Raw genomic sequence first — 17,359 nt, 5'->3', positions numbered from 1 at the left:
GTGGTATATTGGAGAATAATGTCCGCGGCATCTCTTTGATCTCGGCGATAACTGTAGTAGAATTGTCATTTGAATATTGGTAACTACAATGTAACTGTTATCTATGATTTTTGAAATGAAAGAAAACGTCATTCCCCATTTAGGTTAATACAGGATTGATCATCAGAGATTTTTGTGAAGTGCCTTAAAAAGGATGGTGCTATTATGGTCTAAACATTAACCTCCTTCTCCCTTATATCATTTCCTTGGCAATCATTTCTGGACTCATGATCAGAGACATCACTTAGAGATTTTTTTCCTGACATAATTAGCCATCGAGAGATGTTACGCACATCGCAAAGATATTTATTTTCAAAACAGGAAGAAATATTCTAAGGTTGTAAACAATTTTCAAACGACTAAGTGTATTATCTGAAGATGACTGATTTACAAACCTAACAAAATAGCAACATGGAAAAGAAGAGAGAAACTTCGCCCAGCAAAAAGTTTATTAAGAGACCCATTACATTTATGAGTTTTCCCATATATTATTCATATCACATACGGATAGTGAGAAATATGACTAGTCTTTGACATATTATTGCAAATCATTGCCTATAAACAGCCTTGCGCCTTACAAGAAATTGTATTCCCATTCAAACTGGCGAATGTTTATTATATGTGTATAGATAAATCGTCGTAAATACAAAAAACTGTGTTATTGATAATATTTATAACTTACCTCATCCTCAATTACTCCTTGGTCAACAAAAAAACTTTGATAATTTTCTATCCTTGCAGAGATTCTATGAAGACTTCAAAAGTGTCGCCATATTGCATATAAAGACGCGAACAAAAAAAATATTTTAATTGTAATTTTACGTCGTTAAAATTAAAAGTTTTTTTAAAAAATCCAAATACTGCATGCATTGTGTTTGTTCTTGAACTTGTTCTGAATAAGTACTAGTATATACATGTTATCACGGCATGGGCGTACCTGTAATTTCATTGATTTCCAGACTTGGAATCTTTGCATTACAGATTTGACAGAACTTCTTAATGCACGAACAAATGTACTAACGGCATTTCATATATTTAAAAAGATGACCGAATTCTAATGCTTGGTAAATAAAGATTAATTTGTAAATGATGTAGATCCCTTGGTACAAAATTAGACTGTATGTTAATTGGTTTTTAGGCTATGGTCTCAAATTCAAAAGTCTTCTGTGAAGGAGTATTTTATTATTGTGTGCGAAACGTAAACAAATGCAAAGGAGGTTGTTTCGTGTAGTAACCATGCACCACAACACGCTTCAAACGATTGCTTTTAAAGCTGACATGAATTCATAGCAGCATTTGGTCGCCATATTAGTTACGATCCCTCCTTCAAAATAAGTCTGTTGTTGCGCAGTTCCACACCTGTTTTAAGTGATTTAAAGGACATTGTCCTGTTTTTGCATACTTTTCAAACAAAATGACATGTAGGACCGCACATTCATCTTAAGCCATAAACTGTCATTTACTGAAAAAATATTTTAAGTGTCCTGCTTTAAAAATTGTCTTCATATAGAGCTTTTTTCTCAAATTGATTAATGAAGCCTTAAAATGGCCATGACCATCTCCCAATGTCTGAACATTTTATAAAAATTCACTGAAGTGTGTTTGGAATTCTTGTTTCTGAAATCAGTCAGTGCTGCCTTAATTAACGTATAAAGCTATTGCAAGCAATTTATTTTACGATACATTCTGATATCTAAAAGAATTGGTCAGCATATATGTATTTAATAAGTAAGTGCCTTTTATTAACATATTAGTCAAACCACATATAAGCACACGTCGGTATAATTAAACATTGTTTATTTAAATCCTACAGTAGAGTAAATGTGATTGATTCAGCCTATTTTTATTCAATGTTCAGAGGAGTTTAAATACATGTAATGTGATAATAAGGTTATCATTGTAGTTTAGTAATCAGCATAACCATTAATGGTCTCTCTGTTAATTTCTTTTCAACCTGTTAATTTTGGTTTACTTAACAAGTATTTTTTACATATATTTAATGAAATGTACACGTGAAAAATTTTTTATAAAGTCACCATTTTTCTGCGTTTCATTAATATAATCTTGTCTTGTCAGTACTTAAATATTTTGGGTTTAAGTGTTACAGGGAGATACAGCCATGGGTTTTTGCAATACCTTAAAACGAGTTTCATTCAAGGAGGACACCATTGGGACTATGCCTGGATTTTGTTATATTCTTAAAATTGTTTCGTTCAAATAGAAAACTATCTTTGCTAGCCAAGGGTGACGATTCAATGTGTTTCTCTGTTCGTATTTCTCTATTTGGCCATCAAAGATGAGGTTATACCATTAAGAACATGATTGCATTTTGCAATTCTTTTAATACTCGTCTTTGATCATAAAAATTGTTACATTTTCAATTAATAAAGAGTTCATACCATATATAGGCAATATGATATGCATTTTAAGATACACGTATGTATACAGTATATTGTTTTATTATCGCAAAAACCATCATCTCTTTAGCAGAAGTTTAATCGGGTATTCCTGACCGGAAGTTGCGGTCGTCTGGTTTCTATTCCATTCAAAGACGTGAAAGATGTTGATGTGACAGTTGAACACATTGTGTTAGACTCAGACTCTTGTTCAGATCTTTCATCAATTTCCGTATATACGGTTGAAAGGTCGTTATCTTCCATTGTATTTGTAATAATATGAGCTTTTTGAACTGGCTTAAGAATCCATTTTATTCCATTTACGAGTATTAAGAACATAAGGATGCAACCAACAATTATAATTGGCATTTTTAAATTCTTTGTTTTCAAACTTTGGTCATAGTTAAGTTCCTCTTTTTCTGTTGAGTAGTCCGGTGTAGCTGCAGAACTGTAGCTCCACGGTAAATTCGGGTTAACCGTCAGAGATACCCATGACCTCGTGATCACTGAATGATATTCCACATTGTACATTCACTAAACTATGTGAATCTTCACAATTTTGTTTCATGAATATATGAATTAAATGCTTCTGTACATACCTGCTGTTGTCTCAATCTCTGTATCATTTCCTTTACATCCACTGAAGGGGTCACAATCAGAGTTGTTGCAGTCACAGGTATTCATACAAAATTTGCCAAAGGAAGGGTAAAAACAACGTAACCGACAGTTTATTCCAAAAGATCCTGGCGGGCATTCTGTAGTTAATAAACAGTTGTCATGTTTATGTTTGTTAAATAAAAGCAGTTACAATTATATATATAGAGGATATCTATATTGTGTGATTTTATATTTGCTTTATCCAACGAGTTGAAATGGTGTATATATTCGCGAGGCTTGCCGAGCGAATATAACCATTTCAACGAGTTGGATAAAGCAAATATAAAATCACACAATCATAGATGTTCTATTTATCTCATATGAACAGTATTTTTTAGTTTTTGAAATGTTCCCTAAAAGCGACGATTGATTTTTTTCTTTTCTAACGTTAATCGATGGTGCAATGCGGCGTAAGCAGCTGATGTAACCTTGCGCTGCTCAAAATAGTGCGGATTTGAATTAGAAAGTTTTTCGCATCTGAATATGAATTATCACTGAAATAGACTTTGTTCTAAGTTTTTGTTTTTCTCTTATTTTGAATTAAGCCTTACATTTACAAAAGAAATGTTGCAGATTAGATTTTAAAAATTAGATCGCGTGACCTCATTACTTTGAAAAGTTACGAATGCCAATGGATTTGAATGACTCAATTACTAGAAACATAACGTTACGAGATGTTGTTTATTTGTGTGAAACAAAAACCAAATTCAAAACAATTCAATCAACTGGAAGTTCATTATATAAATGTAGCTGGATTTTATGTTCATTTTGATTTCTTGGCTGGTGGTGGCTGGAAGTCCTGGGAGGCATTTTGGTAAGTGTAAACATTCATATTGTTTATGTGCAAGATTGCCCCTGCAAACAGCGACTGGGCCTGTTGAATGCTTCCTGCGGCTGACGCTTGTCCGTGTGGACTTGTGGTTGAATCTGTATTTTTCGTTGTAGACAATATTTTGGACATTTCTTTTTGTTTTGTAACTGTAATTTCGGAATAATTGTTGATGGAATTCACATTTTTGTGGCCAGTAACTTGCATTATATCCGTAGGTGCTATATTGTTTTCCCTGAGTTTTTGGACACAGTATTTTCTCGTGCTTGTGTTTGTGAGGCGCTTTCCAGAATCTGCAATTTGTGGACATTTTTCAATCATTTTCCCCATAATTTTCCCGATTTTGTTTACTCCAAGCTTTTGTTTCATGAACCATTTATCGCTTTTTTTGTCCGACAATGGAATAGTGCGGGTCGCAATATAAAAAGGATCATTTGGTTCACGAAACCCCTGTGGTCTTAAACTTGCATATTTCTTATAAACTTCAATTGGGTTGTTTTCATTCAAATGGGGAATTGAAAATATTTTGCCAAGAACTGTTCTTGTGTCACGCGTGTTAGCACCGGTGCGCGTTTTTGTTTGTCTCACATAATGCTGTAAATATTCTGTGCCATCAGGGTTTTTATGTAATGAAATATCACCCCAACAGAGGTTATAGTGTTCCTGGTGTCCACGCAACCCTAAATGGATGGCATTGTTAAACCATACCGTGTTCAACAGCGACTGGGGGGAGGTAACTCCTAGAACTCCGGAGTCATACAGAATATTAATATCGTCGTCAGATAACGCATCTGCTTTTTGTGGCCTATTGCCCTTCCCTTTTTGTTTAAGATCTTTTTGTTTGGCTTTCAGAGCTTGTTTGGTGGCTGTAAATATATTATCAGGCGACTGCATGATGCTTGCTTCGTAGCGGTGTCGTCGAAGGGTTCTATCAATACTGGAAATCATACTTCTCAATGATATCGGTTCAAACTCCTCTCCCCCCTTTTTCCGAACGCTTAATATAAAATTGGCAATAAACACATCTAATTCTGTAGGAGAAATTTTGTAGAATTCACGCATTTCATTTTTGGAACGAAGGAAAGAACTAAACAAATTGACATCATACAATGTTTTTCTCAATGTGTTTTTGTTTTCTTTATCTTGAATGAATTTTTCAATTTCTTGACTCTCGTAATGAACAAATCTTGACTCATTATGATTTGACAAGTTTTCTTTCAAAATTTTGGCATTATCTTCATTATTTTCTTCTGAAAGCTCTGATTCAAATAATGCACTCAAAACTTCTAAACGCTCAATTTCGGAAATTTCTGAATCAATAACTGGCACTGGCGTTGATTTATGGGTTTTCTCACCTTCTGAAACTTCACCAACAGCTGTGTTTAGATTTTCTTCGCTGTCAATGTCTTGAGTTTTCGATAATTCATTGCAAATGACAAAAAAATCTCCGTATTTCTTTTCTTCACTCATTTTCCAAACGCCGTCAAATTATTAAGCAGAAGATTTTTGATAATTGATTGTTACGTCATTTTCACGAACGTGATTTAGATCCAATTAGGTCCTATTCATATTTTTTCATAATTTTATTATTTATTATTTTACATTTGTATTGAAAAATTAATTTTAAAAACAATTATATTAAAATATAATTGTTTTTAAAATTAATTTTTCCATACAAATGTAAAATAGTAGCCTAATGTTCAATACAGCTCCACTTAAATTAGGTCATTGAAGCGTTGAAGCGAGGGGTTGTGTCAAAAGTAGTTCCGACCGGAAGTATTTGATATAGCATTACCCGTGTGATATAGCAAAGGTTTATCACACGGGTAATATACACCACACGTATGAGATAAATATATATATATATATATATATATATATATATATATATATATATATATATATATATATATATATATATATATAAACACAAAAATAAGTTCAATGCTCAAACAACTTTTATCTATAGCGCTTTCGCCCTACCGGGCTCTTCAGTAGATTTAAGCTCTTCAGGTTAAAATTATTGATTTAAGATTTAAGCTCTTCCATTCCTTTAACGCCTTTCCTCTTCTGTATGAAAAAGGGTAGATAATCGGGAAATAAAGTGCCTAAATATCAAACCATTGAATATTACACATTGTAACTGCTTTTATTTAACAAACATAAACATGACAACTGTTTATTAACTACAGTTAAGCTCTTCATAATACTAGCGCTGGTTTAAGCTCTTCAGGTTTTTTTTAAATCTACTGAAGAGCCCGGTAGGGCGAAAGCGCTATAGATAAAAGTTGTTCGAGCATTGGACTTATTTTTGTGTTTATTCATCCCCGGTACCAAGAAAAAGGATTTATTGAATATATATATATATATATATATATATATATATATATATATATATATATATATATATATATATATATAGTAGATTTAAGCTCTTCAGGTTTAAATTATTGATTTAAGATTTAAGCTCTTCCATTCCTTTAACGCCTTTCCTCCTCTGTATGAAAAAGGGTAGATAATCGGGAAATAAAGTGCCTAAATATCAAACCATTGAATATAACAAATTGTAACTGCTTTTATTTAACAAACATAAACATGACAACTGTTTATTAACTACAGTTAAGCTCTTCATAATACTAGCGGAGGTTTAAGCTCTTCAGGGTTTTTTTTTAAATCTACTGAAGAGCCCGGTAGGGCGAAAGCGCTATAGATAAAAGTTGTTTGAGCATTGGACTTATTTTTGTGTTTATTCATCCCCGGTACCAAGAAAAAAGGATTTATTGAATATATATATATATATATATATATATATATATATATATATATATATATATATATATATATATATTATACCCCTGCAGTCTCCTTTATCCCGATAATAGTTGGCACAACAAGGAAACCTACAAAATAATATCTTTAGTATTGACAAAATAACAGCAATGCATTGTATAAAACATGCAAAAATAATCTAGCTTAGACTAGGCATATTTGCGTTGACGTGATTTTAAAGAATATATAAACAACAAACAAGATAATCAATTTATATGAAAATCGATGTTTAATATGAATTTCTTTAAAAAATATATACTGTTTGGGTATAGATACATTAATCCAAAGTAAAGTTATACTTACAGGTTGTTTTCACTTCTCTCATCATGATTGGAACAATTATTATATATAGCTTTACCACTGCAAATTTTCATAACCATGAAAAAAAGGTTTATCAAAAGGAAACTCATTTCTTAAAAAAATGTCACGAACATGTAATTAAACGAATTAAAATGATAATAAAACAATATACATGCATTACAAAGATCCGTGTAACTCTGACGTGCTACGTGTAACAATATAATATAATTAATGGTGGTAAAGCACAAACAGGAAATTACACTGAATTTTTGTTTACATTAATCAAATCCAACATATAATTATTTTATTGAAGTTTGGTGAATACATTCCGGGAAGGAAATGATATTTAAGTCTTCACACAACTGCATGATCACATAATTCAGAAAAGAATTCAACATTAAACAAAAATTTATACTTCGCGCTATTGAGTCATTAACTTAAATACATAATACTAGCGCATACGAGGGTTGTCCCAAAATAGCGTAGACAAGTGGCGTTATTCAGTTAATCGAAGACAAAGGAAGATGAAATTTGTGCCACAAAGGGTTCAAGAAATTTGCATTCAAATAATGTTTTAAAATCGAATATTGTTTGAGATTAAATTAGTGAAATGAAAGCATGTTAGATCAGAAATTCTACATGCGGCGCAATGTCAAAAACAAAAAGTTAAAATCAACATAATGAATTGAAAATTGGGCGGAAAAGTACTTTTCGAATGAAAAAATTCAAATAAAATATACACCGATATTTGATAATAATTATATTATTTACTCTGAAAATGTTTTGGCTATAACAAAACTTTTAAATATTTTATAACGCGTTTTGTGACAAGTTGAAAATTAAGTGGTAATAAAATGACGTTTTCAGCGTTTAAGACGGCGCAGCAGTAACTGATACAATTTTGTAAAGACCATCAAATAAATCCTAAGCGGCTTTGGAAGTAAATGAAATTAACAGAATCGATGAGAAATGCGTTTTGTGAATTAGTTAAACAATATTGAAAATATTTGAACAAGTATGATGACAATAAGTGGAAAAAAGAAACCCCGAACGATATCAATGGACGTCAAAATGTTGAACGATACATTTCGGTAAGACGGACGTTAGACAACAATTAATACAGGGCAAGTTTGGAGCCGACAGATCGTTTGTACTTAGAAAATATTTAAAAACAAAACAAACTAGAAATATATATTGAATGTGCACGCAGAGTACATGTTCAAAGATAATATTTTTTCTAAGACATTTTCGGAAATAAAACGTAAATGTTGTCGTGAACGATGTGGAGGGTTTAGCAACAACGTAAAACTGGAAATTTTTGACGTCGCACAGTGCGCCGCCTGATAAAACTTGTTGTTACTAATTATTCATTTTCTCGAGAAATAAATAAAGTACAGATTTGAACTTTTCAGCATTGTTTGCCAAAGGGTCATTGAAGAAAACATAGAAGTCTAATGAAATTGCAGTGAACAGATTATAAATTATGTGTCCTGTCTACATTATTTTGGGACAACCCTCGTATTTGAGCTTTTCTCGTAATAAGCGCCGTTATCAAAGCTCTCCCACAATAATCAACTTAATTTTATATATGTAGCTCTGCATGTAGATAATGTTGCCGGGATTTTATTATCCGATCGCACGGGGTTTGATATTTAGGCACTTTATTTCCCGATTATCTACCCTTTTTCATACAGAAGAGGAAAGGCGTTAAAGGAATGGAAGAGCTTAAAATATTTTTTAAAATGTCGAAATACCTGCCAAACCTTACCCTTGTTTATTTATTTGGTGTTATGTTTTCTTTTTAATGACATACTACATGTACCTCGAGTTTATTCAGTTATTCAATGTTATGAAATAGTTTGCTGCCCTTAGGTTTTTGCTTTCTCTTTTCAGCAGATAGCTTGGTAAATGGAATTACAGACGGTAAATGGTCCGATGATGGTGACCTGGACTGCGTTCAAGATCGTAGCTGCTACGTAGTTGAACGATAAGCTAGCCTAGCCGCTACGTAGATATTCGTAGGCTAAATATTTTATGCTAGGCATCAAATTAAAGCAATGCATACCTTTGTTAACATTTTGTTACAAACATGAAATCTATTTATTTAGTGATATTTTGTTCATCCATTAAGTTATAATGAATTTTAAAACGTATATTTCAGCTTGAAGTTAACAATTTATGTCGATGTAATTCTTAAGGTAACTCCATACTCGTAAAACTCTCTGACGAAAGTCGAAAAACAGAACTGATTTCAATTTAAAAGACTTAAAATTTCATCAATTATAAAAAAAAAAAAAAAAAAAAAATACATGTCATCACACATTGTGAGATGTTAGATAAACATGAACTAAAGCTTAATTTAGCATCAGAAAACCTTACTTTTTTTATTGAAAGTAAAATATTTGTAGGCAGAGACTTGTTTATCTTTTTTTAATTTATTGTCAACTGTGCCAGAAAAGTAAAACTACAAACACATTTTAACATTAATTGTTGGGGTAAGAAAAATTAAAGCATTTAGACATACAATGAGAGAAAGACCAGAAAAAGAGTTATTTCCCCTTAGCATAGATAAAATGTATAAAAAATTGGAAATTTAGGATAAAATCAAGCTACGAAAATCTTGAACTTAACAGTTATTCTAGTTACTTCCATTTGATTCTCTTCACATTAAATATATATTCTATTTTGCACAAATTTTAGAGAATTCAAAGTTTTACAATAAAGTATGACATCACAGAACACTGGATCTACTTTAAGTTGAAAATTTTCATCTTCAAATCTGAAATCTAGCGGCTAACCTAGCGGTCCGTTCAACTTACTTAGATACTACGACTTAGCGGCTAGGTTAGCTGCTACGGTCTTGAACTTAGCCCTGGATTGCAGCTACCTTTGGGTTACTTCATACGTCACAGTGGTCGAGACAGCGTAATTGTCACCTTCAATTTTAACAATTGAACTGTTCTTAGTAATACTATGTAGTGAGTTTGTTGTGGTTGATGTTGATGTATATAAATAATTAGATGCATTATGTGGACTAATAAGACATTTGAGAAAATCAAAATTATGAAATACAACTATATTATCAAATTTGTGTTGAATTTGAGCATTAGGGTTTAAAACTTTTTTTAAAACATTTGATCATTATGAAGTGCATTACTCCACTTTATTTTTGTGCACTTACGGGCCAGCTGATATAATATATCACAATTTGGCAGACCATTCGTTTTGTGAATACTTCTTAAAAACATGTTTATAGAATTGTATTTATTATAAAATAAATTATACACAGCGTATTTAAGAGGGATTGATTATAGTGGCAAGTTTTAGACTGCATTGTTATCCTTTAGAAGAAGATCTAGAAAACTACCAAAATCTAAAAGGTAAAATGTATGGATTTTTTCTTTACTGAATAATAGTATACTGCTAAACAAATCATATCTTTGAAGTTTTGGTATATCTGATGGTCAATTTGTTGACCCCCAGCCTCCTTTATAATAAAACTAACAAAATCAATAATTTATATCGTCATATTTTGGTTTAGACTTTCCTTTTTCTCTGGCATGTTTTGCACTGTACGTTATAGTATCCTGATGCCGAACATTTACAGATTGGCACCCGCAGATGTCGACAGTTAAACCCGTTTACTTCAGTGCTTGTGTTGTGCGACTCCGCCAAGACCTCTAAATACTTAGGTTTGGTGTCAAGGTCTTTTGGACTGGCTTCGGGGTCATTTGTATTGATGTAGGGATCATTCGGGTCGACGTATTCACCCGAACCTTCATAAGAACTAGGGAACACCTGACCAATGTCTAATAGATTAGACGAAGCAGGAAGGACCACTCGACCAAAATGTTTTTCCCTCATCACATTTTGTCTCTGATTAATAACTTTTGCTTGTGTTGTCTGTGTCTCGAAAGTTCTTTTTCCGCGGGAAATCTCGCAATTTGAGTCCACCGCATCTGAGCATGTCTTGTAACTGGTTTTTATTTTTTTGATTAAGATCACGATTATCAACAGAAGAAAAAACACCGTTGCTCCTAATATTATGATTGTAAGAAACATTGGTGACGTGGATAAAGAATTACAATTACTCTCTTTAGTTTGTTTTGTAATGGCGCCGGTGGGTGTTCGAATGACGTTGCGGGTTGAAATCTCCATTGTAAATTTCTTCCAGTAACTTGTATACTTGTAATCATTTTCTTCTCCGTTTTCTTTTTCTTCTATTTTTCTGTCAGTGTCGTTCTTGCTACCTCTACTCATTTTTCTCTGTAAATATGTAAACCAGAAGCAAACATTCATACCATGCTTTAAAACACCAAAAAATCGCATTGCACTGTTCCTATATTATACATGTACGTGCAAGACACGAATGAATGAATAAAAATAAGAATAAAACACCTAAAAATAGCTACAGTACTACTATTATATGATAAAGAGAACTAGTCAAGGGAAGCAGTGACACACATAATAAATTATATTTATACATGTACTACTATATTAAAATAATAGACTTGAATTTTTGGGCTTTAATACCGAGAATTCGGAAGAGTACTGTCTTTTGTTTTATATATTTTAAACAGCATTATTACTTGAAGATTACCAATTTGTTTTTATTTTTTCTCAATCAAGCTTCGCCAATTAATAATCAACGAAAATTCCTTTAAAAAATCCGGATTTTTTTGGATTTTACAATTTTAAGCTTGCACATGCGCATTACATTCACGCTAAATCACGGGAGGCTCTTTGGTTTATGTTTCCACAATATCACATTTGCATGGATAATATCAGAAACGATATTACAAGTACGTGTAAATTTTCATTATTCTGATCATCAAAGGAATACGGGAGACAGCTCTAACTCAGTGCATTTAATATGAAATATCCCGAAAGTACCGAATGTCAACATGGTGTGTAAATTCGAAGCGAGTAAAAAACGTTGGTGAAAAAATGTTGAATTCTTCATTAAAATGAATTAAATTTTCATATGAAAATTTGACTGTTATTTTCAATGCAGCCTCATTTATTTTCTCCAAAATCGTTTCGCAGCGATTCTGCATTTTTTTTTTGCTATACTCGTATTACGGGTATATGAGAGGCATCTTAACTGTGGTGAGGGTATGTTCTGAGACACAGTTCACTGGCGTCGGAAGCAAATTGAAAGTGGGGGGGGGGGGGGGGGGGCTAGACTGATCCTCAGAAATATTGAGAGAAAAAAACCTAATTCCCAAAATCATGAAAATCCTAATCCGGGGGGGGGGGGGGCTGGGAGAGTATACCTATAGTTCCAATTTAAAAAAATCTTACCTACCAAATTATGTTTCCTGCGAAAAAAAAGTGGGGGTGAACCCTCTATTCTGCTATGTGCCTAATGGTTAGGTCTTACTTAGCAAAATAAGTAGGAGGGGCGGCTAAGCCCCCCCCCCCCCCCCCCCCCGGTTCCGACGCCTATGCAGTTAGCTTATTCTAACTAAGCAGAGTGTAGTAAAATAAATAGCATTATTGTAGTCTTAAAGGGGCATGGTCACGATTTTGGTCACATTTTTTTTTCTGTATTTATTATTTACAATGCTTTAGGAATGCATTTCTAATGATCAAATGAAATTTGGATGCCAGTCGAGAGGCTTTAAGCAAGGTATAGGGTTCATAATTCTTCGTCATGTAAACAAGGCTCGTGCCCTGTTTTTGTTTACATAGGTTGAATATACCAGAAAAAAAATTTCAAGCTGATTTGTCTATCTTTTTATTCATTTTAAGCACAAATAAACAGTTACTTACGATTAACGCATTCATTTGAGGTCTAAAACTGGAATTTTCACCTCAACATTCAAAATGTAAACAAAAGCTTTGTTTACATAACGAAGAATTGTAAGCTCTGTAACTCGCTTATAACTCAACAAATAATAATCAAATTTTGGTTGCCTATTAAAAATGCCAAATGAAGCATTGTAAACATTAAAATCGAAAAAATAATTTTTGACCAAAATCGTGACCATGCCCCTTTAAAGCTTGGTTATGTAAATGTCAACAATACGGTGTGTCGATGTATCTATTTCGCAAATGTCCGATATCATGTATGCAATGCCCACCCGTGCACGCACGGGTAAAAATCTAGTATGCTACTAATAATTTGAAGTATAATATTGATGATACTCTGTATAGAAATAAGGAATATTCACTCTTTAATTATATAAAATATGCAATGGTTATTCTTACCTGAAGTAAACAGACGGTCTTATTCCACTCGAACACGATCTTCAAATGACATGGACAAGAAAACTTCAGACTGAAAACGTGATTTAACAAGTATATTCAACTCATTCTTCTTTCAACGTAATGAGAAACGGCTTAAACAATCACGAAGGAACTGAGAAGAAGTTCAATCATCATATATAATTCACTTGTTTCAAGTCTCCCTCTTGAGAACATGACTGAGTTTTAGGAGTACTTGCGAACTTAATTAGAAATTACTTTTGGTTTTAAATCTTTTTCCCTATGGAAAAACCTCACCTTCCCTTCTCTTAGCGTATAAGAGAACATATACCGTAAATCTGGAAATTTTTACGTCGATTTATTTTTGCGAATTCGAGTCATAAAGCTATAGATTAATTTTTACGTTTTAAATTTTTGCGAATTGTCATCGGCGCGAAAAATAAAAAGCACTCAAATATTAAATGTCAACATACTGACATGCATATAGATATACATGTAAGCTGACCCCTCCCTTCTCTACGGAAGATTGACACTAAGCTAAAGTTTAAGGGGTTATGTGATCACGTGTTTGCATTGGTTTGTTTGTTATATAACATACTAGTATAAAATAAAGTTTCACACTAATTTTAATCATTATGGTTTAACAAAGTTTTACAAAACTAATAAACAGTCCATTCCGATAAAATTTTAACTAAAATTGCGATTATTATATAATTATTAATCACCTTTGTGTACACTTAGACTATAATGTATGATTATTATAGTTACCGGATATAAGTCTTTATTTTGTTAACATAGTATAATTTCACACTTCCGGATTTTAATTGTCTTTTAATTACAAAACCTTCACAAAAAATTTCACTCGTGACGCTGTCTGAGTTGGTAGGTTTTTTTTAAGGTCGACCCGTGCTTTCACGACTTTGGTTTTCATTTATATAAATCAAAAAAGAGAACTTTCGGTTAGCACATTTTGCTGATGATATGAAATAACAGATTGTTTATAATGTGTACATATATATGTGTTTGAATGGTTATAGTGTGCACATACATGCATCAGCGAGAGGGCGGTCAGAAAATGACGTGAACAAAAAAGAAACTAGAAACAAAAACCTTTGTTAGAAAAAGGGAAGAGTTGCATGGCCCCATATTTTTTTGGTAAATTAGAATCAAAATTTCAACATGCAAGTTTTATTCATCGTATGATTTTTTAATCATTAGATTATTAGATTGACTTCCTTGATTCATTACACTCTTTTTTTTCTAAGTTTGCTATGACTAGCCTAATTGGAAAACTTGATATCACAATAAGAGGGTATAAAAGTTCAATTGACTATGAAGCAAAATCTACTTGGGCAATTACGTGTATAATGACAGATTAGATACATGTAATTTAAACTTTCTATTCTTACCATGCTTTAAAGTGAAAAAAAAAATTTACTACCTGGTGGAATCGATCCAGCGACCGCAAAATAAAAGAGACCAATGTGTTACCACTAGGCCACGCATATTACTAGACTAGGTATGTCTCTCTTTTTTTAAATGTATGTGGCTATATACATGAATGTATCAGAAAAGTCACTAAATGAAATATTTGTCTAATTTTCAATCCGACGACCAAGTTAACCAAAACTAATTCAATGAAAACGTATACTACAATACATGTAGAACATAATTTTAATCGGACTTTTTTGTTTAAAGTGGTTCAAATACTCAAATATCCAAATTCTTAATGCATACTATTTTCCTATATATCCCTCCCAAAATTCGAAGATGTTAATGATCTCATGTAAAATAATTAAGACTATTCTAACCTGGTTATTGTGTAATTTGCGTTTCTTTAATTGTATTTTAACTAAATATTGTATAATATCGAAAATGCCTGATGCTTGCATTATAAACGAAATGTTGTCGGCGAAATCGTACATTAAGTGCGCTATACCTCTTTTGAATGGAACGTATCATTTACCATTGAATTATTTTCTAGCATGTCATTTGTTTGGTATGGTGTCCCCTGGAACCTTCGGTCGTACTTTCGTCTATTTAATTTGATTTCAAAAAATATTTCATCGTTTAATGGTGAAAAACAAAAGGATTCTAAGATACAAGTTCTGAAAACTTAGAGAACGCTCCATAAGTAGTGATGTTCAATATTAAATAAACGTAAAGTGATGTTCTATAGTATCGAAGGCCAGTACGTGCATGTACACATTATAGTGGTTGAAATTCGTCTCTTATTACTTTAACGAAAATCTGTGCAAAGGTGCAAATATGCGTCGGTGAATAGGCATACTCGTGCGAAGATGCGGCTGCGAAAGACGAAGATGATAAAAATATAGCTCCTTCGTAACTTCGCACATTTGCCTTCTTATTCCTTTAGTTTAATACATCGGTGTTTAGATTGAAACAGTTCAATCTAGATATAGAATTGTTAAAACCCAATTTACGCAATCCTTTTTTTACACCAAAACAATTCATGTTTTTTTTTATCCTGTGTTATTATTATAAATCATATTATTATTATTTTAGAATGTCGGAGTTTGGTCGAAAAACATTGAGAACCCTCGTCAAACTGCGTGTGAATGGAGATAATCTCTAGAAATATGCCGAATATATTAGTGACTATAAATTAAACGTTTATCCTGTCCCGCTCTTCAAGAGTTTTTTTTATTTATTTTTGGGGGTTTTTTTTGGGGGGGGTTTTGGGGTGGGTTTTTTTTTTTGTTAAACAAATGTGCTTCCTTTTTCTGGCATTAAATCGGTCTGAAGGTAACTGTCTGTTCCAAACACCATTGCCTTTGAGGTGCATTATTTGTTGGTTTTTTGCTGATTTTGTTCATTGAATAATTGTGCTCAACTCTAACTTGTGCATGATATTATGTGAGAGAGACACGTGTATGTGTATTTGTTGCGTTTAAGTTGATTTTGTTTGCGTTTGGTTTTAAATACCAATTCAGTTCATGAATAGATGGACTATTAGTACAAATTTTCAAAAGATCTGAAGAAAGTTTAGATATTACAAAGTAATATTCTGAATTAAAAAGCATCGCTTCATTATGTTTTCCAATATGAATTGAAAAAATTACAGCTTAATCAATATTATTTCCATATTCCTACACTTCATATTTTATGTTATGCTGCGATAAGTTAGATGATCTATTGCTTTTTCTATTCACCGTGTCAAATTTTCCTCATATAATGATTAGACCCATCATAATGGGGTTTTGACTTGAAATTTTTAAAAGGGTGAGTCATTTTTGGGGAGAAAAAAAACACTCATTAATGTAGGTTTCCTCTGTATTATTAAACTTGCTATTATGCATGTATGAATCTGTTGATATTGGCCTTGATAAAAATCAGTGTGAAGAATAAAAAAAAACTTAGTGCAAAAAAGAAAGATTTATTTGCAGAGGGGCATTGCCAACAGACACTTAAAAGCTTGTTTCTGTTATAAAAGTTCACTATAGTATAATGATATATATAGTAACACTATTAAGTATATGGGCGCCGTTTTGATATATTTAATGTACTTTTCGATATTAGAATATATATATATATATATATTTTTTTTTTTAGAAATATTTAAAAATTATATAAAGAATTTTTTACATTAAGATTTCATTTTCTGATATCATAAAATATCTCAAAAATATTGAAACGGTCAGTGCCTCTTAGGAGTAAACTTTTTAAGAGAAACAAGTGCCATGCAGTGTAGCTGCAGGTTTGTAGCTCCCAGTCTGAAAAAAATTTGTATGGACGACCTGAATTTTTTCAGGCCGGGAGCTACAGACTCGCAGCTATAGTGCCAGTGGCATTGCTCTTTTCTTTTAAACAATTTTAAGGGGCATGGTCACGATTTTGGTCAAAAATTATTTTTTCAATTTTAATGTTAATAATGCTTCAGTAAGGCATTTTTAATAGGCAACCAATTTGAGTGTCATTTGTTGAGTTATAAGCGAGTTACAGAGCTAACAATTCCTCGCTATGTAAACAAAGCTTTTGTTTACATTTTGAATGTTGAAGTGAAAATTCCAGTTTTAAACCTAAAATGAATGTATTAATTGTTAGAAACTGTTTATTTATGCTTAAAATGAATAAGAGT

General features: G+C 32.3%; 1 protein-coding gene and 1 long non-coding RNA gene across 2 annotated transcripts; both read right to left on the bottom strand.

The window, feature by feature from the left end:
- Nucleotides 1-2,391: 2,391 nt before the first annotated feature.
- LOC136272412 (uncharacterized) lies at nucleotides 2,392-7,254 on the bottom strand. Its single transcript, XR_010710413.1, has 4 exons — nucleotides 7,054-7,254; nucleotides 6,775-6,821; nucleotides 3,035-3,190; nucleotides 2,392-2,941 (listed from the first exon to the last, which is right to left on the bottom strand). It is a non-coding gene; the product is annotated as an uncharacterized lncRNA (long non-coding RNA).
- LOC136272582 (uncharacterized protein KIAA1958 homolog) lies at nucleotides 3,856-5,570 on the bottom strand. Its single transcript, XM_066074328.1, has one exon. The coding sequence runs from the start codon at nucleotides 5,389-5,391 to the stop codon at nucleotides 3,856-3,858; it is 1,536 nt and encodes a 511-aa protein (XP_065930400.1). The 5' UTR covers nucleotides 5,392-5,570.
- Nucleotides 7,255-17,359: the final 10,105 nt, after the last annotated feature.

This window comes from Magallana gigas, chromosome 2 (genome assembly GCF_963853765.1).
Source record: "Magallana gigas chromosome 2, xbMagGiga1.1, whole genome shotgun sequence".
Taxonomy (NCBI): domain Eukaryota; kingdom Metazoa; phylum Mollusca; class Bivalvia; order Ostreida; family Ostreidae; genus Magallana; species Magallana gigas.
The sequence above is the reverse complement of the archived record's forward strand: the minus strand, read 5'-3'. Positions and strand labels throughout refer to the sequence as shown.

Bases quoted from the DNA above. Each gene is read 5' to 3' on its own strand.
- LOC136272582 (XM_066074328.1), bottom strand. From the start codon at position 5,391: ATGAGTGAAGAAAAGAAATACGGAGATTTTTTTGTCATTTGCAATGAA.